The sequence below is a fragment of the Otolemur garnettii genome, unplaced genomic scaffold, assembly GCF_000181295.1.
Source record: "Otolemur garnettii isolate 467f Iridium unplaced genomic scaffold, OtoGar3 scaffold00104, whole genome shotgun sequence".
NCBI classification, from domain to species: Eukaryota; Metazoa; Chordata; class Mammalia; order Primates; family Galagidae; genus Otolemur; species Otolemur garnettii.
In genome coordinates, this window is record NW_003852499.1 from 1,946,084 (window position 1) to 1,949,059 (window position 2,976).

Sequence of the window (2,976 nt, forward strand, 5' to 3'; positions counted from 1 at the left end):
AAAAAAAAAAAAAAAAAAGATACTCTAGGCCAGGCTTGGTGGCTCATGCCTGTAATCCCAGCACTTTGGGAAGCTGAGGTGGGAGGATTGCTGAGGACAGGAGTTTGAGGCTACAGTGAGCTATGATGATGCCACTGTACTCTAGCCTGGATGACAAGAGTGAGACCCTGTCTCATGATACTCTACAAGGATGGCCACCTTTTAGCTTCTAAGGACATATTTTCATCCAAAAAAAAAAAGAGAGAGAAAACACAGATTTTGGGGTCCAGTGGTCTTGGATTTGAATCCTAGCTCCACTGCTTACTAGCTGTGTGTCTCTGGACAGTAATTAAATGCACGAACACTTATAACGTGTTTGAATGGGGCCTGACATGAGCTAAGCCTCAGGTGTTAGCTATTATTATTATTTGTGGAGCTGATATGATGAGAAGCAGATAAAGAAGCATGGAACTCAGTAGAGCTTGACATGATCATCATTACTAGCATACAAAGAAAAGATTTTGTTATCCTTATGAGACAGGTGAGAAAGCAGGCCTGCGGTCAGTAGAGGGCTTAGCCCAGGCCACAGGGTGTTGGGCACAGGCAAAACTAAAACCCTGGTTCTTAGGGCAGGTGCTTTGGGGAGTCTCAAAAGAGCACCCAAGGCTGGGTCATGGATGCATCAGTTCAAAATCAGCCCCAAACCCAGAGGTCCCTTGATCACGTCAACAGGGCAACCAGGACCCTGGCATCCCCCCGGGGGCCTGGCCCTTCTGCCTTCTTCCCCTGCCCTGCCCTACCCTCCTCAGCCTAGCCCCTCACCTCTCATCACCACGAGCTTCACTTCCTGCTGCAGCTTTCTGCTGGTAATAACCAGGGTCAGGTTTCCAGAACCAGCATACTGAGGCAAGGCCTGGGGCAGGGTGAAGCGGAGTGGGAGTGTCTCCTCCATCTGGAGCTTGGGGTCCTGGGTAATCCATTTCACAGACACCTTATTGTTCTCCAAGAAGAAGGTGACCCAGGGCTTAGAGGAAGAAGCCTTCTCTGCCTGCCACCTCAGCTCACCCTCCAGCCTTTCCTCCTTGAAGGTGAGGGGGAAGGAGAACTCCACCTGCTCCCCCTCTTTCTTATAAATGGCGCTTGAGGCCCCCTGGAAAGCTGGAGGTGGGAAGAAAGAGACTCTGGGTGAGAAGGAGTTAAGAAGATGAGGGTGTACTGGGTAGGATAGGCTTGTGGCAGGGACAGCAGAGAGATGAAAGGGGGACCAGGAAAGTCCAATCTTAGCCCTTACTTGTCACTTCAGGTATTTAAATTTCTTCCTGCCTCTCGAGTCTTCTTTCCATTTCTCTACCCAGCTAGCAGCCCACTTCCCTCCTCCAGAAACCAACACAGAGCAGCCCAGCCACAGGAAGGGGCTGTTGGGGGACAGCCCCGTCCTCAAGATCCTCCTCAGGATCCTAAGTGGCAGCAGAGCCATTTGGCTTCCACTCCTTAGGGGTGTCATTTGTCACCTCTCACAGAACAAGACCAATCACTTCAGTAGGGCTTTCTACTGCACCAGGCACTGTTCTCTAAGTATATTTGTTTAAACCTACAAGGTAGGTATTAATGCAGTTACCATAATCCCCATTTTATAGCAAAAACCAAGCACAGAGAGGTTCAGTAACTTGCCCAAGGCCACATGGTTGTAACAGAGCCAGGATTTCATAGTCCATGCACCAAACTAGCACAGAGGCACCCAGAGGACATGATCTGGGGTGGGACCTTGGGTGCCTCCTTCAGAGGTATAGAGGTACGGTGTAGAATTTCCTCAGGTCTGGCTTGCTGCCATTAGTGTCCCTAAGTAGGTGAACTTGCCAACCTAGTGGAGTGGTGAGCTGAGACATCAAAGACTCCTCCTTGGGGTCCTCTCCCAGGAGTCTTTGGCACCATTCACATCCCTCCTTACTATCCCCCACCACCATCCCCCACCCTCGCTTGGGCCATGTCAAGCACACTGAGGGGTGGCTGTTAATCAGTACCCAGAGGAGGATGAAGGGGTCCAGTGTATCCTTTGGGACAGGCCTCAGCTCTGGGAGGTCTGGACCCAGCCTCCCTATGCTCTAGCACCACACCCAGGGGCAGGGCAGAGAGAGAGAGAGAGAGAAGGGGCTGTCAGCCCTGGGGCAGAGAGGAGGCTCCAGGGGAGGAGCTCCACTTACCCAGCACCTTGATGTTTATCTTGAACTCCAGTGTCTTCTGGTCCTGGGTGACAGTGCACGTCCAGAAGCCACTATCCTGGGGCCCCAGTGCAGACACTGAGAGGACACTGACCCCATTTATCTTTTTATTGCCTGGACTCTTACACTGCACTGAGGGATTGCTACCTCGGGGGCTCTCCAAGGTCAGGGTTAGGCTCTCCCCCTGCAGCAAGCAGTTGTCTGGCTTGGCAGTCACTGTGGAGGGAACAGGCCACCTGTGTCACACACACCATCCCCATGCAGAAGGGAAGAGGACAGGAAACCAAGAGTGTCTCTCCATTATCCCCACACCAACCAACATCACCTTTCCTCCCAGGACCCAGAATCCCACCCCTGGCCAATTCAGGGTTTCCCTTTCCCCTTCTTCTCTCCCCTCTTCCTTTTCCCCTAGTATCTCTTCCTCCTTCCTTCCGTCCCTTCCCTTTTCTTTCCCTCTCTCTGGGCCTCTTCCTCCCTCCCCTGCCTGACTCTTATGCCTGAGGAGGGTTTGAAAGAAGTTAGTGGCCGGCAGATCCCTGTCTGAGCTATTGCAGTATCATCAGCTTGGGCTGGTTTTGGTGCAAGAGTGAGAGGAAGGGAAGGAATCAGACTGGAAGTATCCTCCTGGCAGGCCCCACTCACATCCGAACACCAGCAATTCCACCTCCTTCTTTTTGTCCTCCACTTTACAGAAGTAAGTGCCTGAGTCTTCCACCTTGAGATTCTTGATGATTAGGGGAAAGGATCCTTGTTCCCACAGGTTTTTTTTAGAGTCAAC

The 2,976-nt window shown here is 51.8% G+C and overlaps 1 protein-coding gene across 1 annotated transcript in view; it reads right to left on the reverse strand.

Moving 5' to 3' along the window:
- CD4 (CD4 molecule) overlaps positions 1-2,976 on the reverse strand; it is a gene marked incomplete at its 5' end in the record, with an annotated part of 5,385 nt that extends 2,409 nt beyond the window's left edge. The window contains 3 exons of the mRNA XM_023517081.1: positions 802-1,137; positions 2,181-2,414; positions 2,841-2,976. Coding sequence (XP_023372849.1) covers positions 802-1,137; positions 2,181-2,414; positions 2,841-2,976 — 706 coding nt within the window. The remainder of the gene's footprint in view (positions 1-801; positions 1,138-2,180; positions 2,415-2,840) is intronic.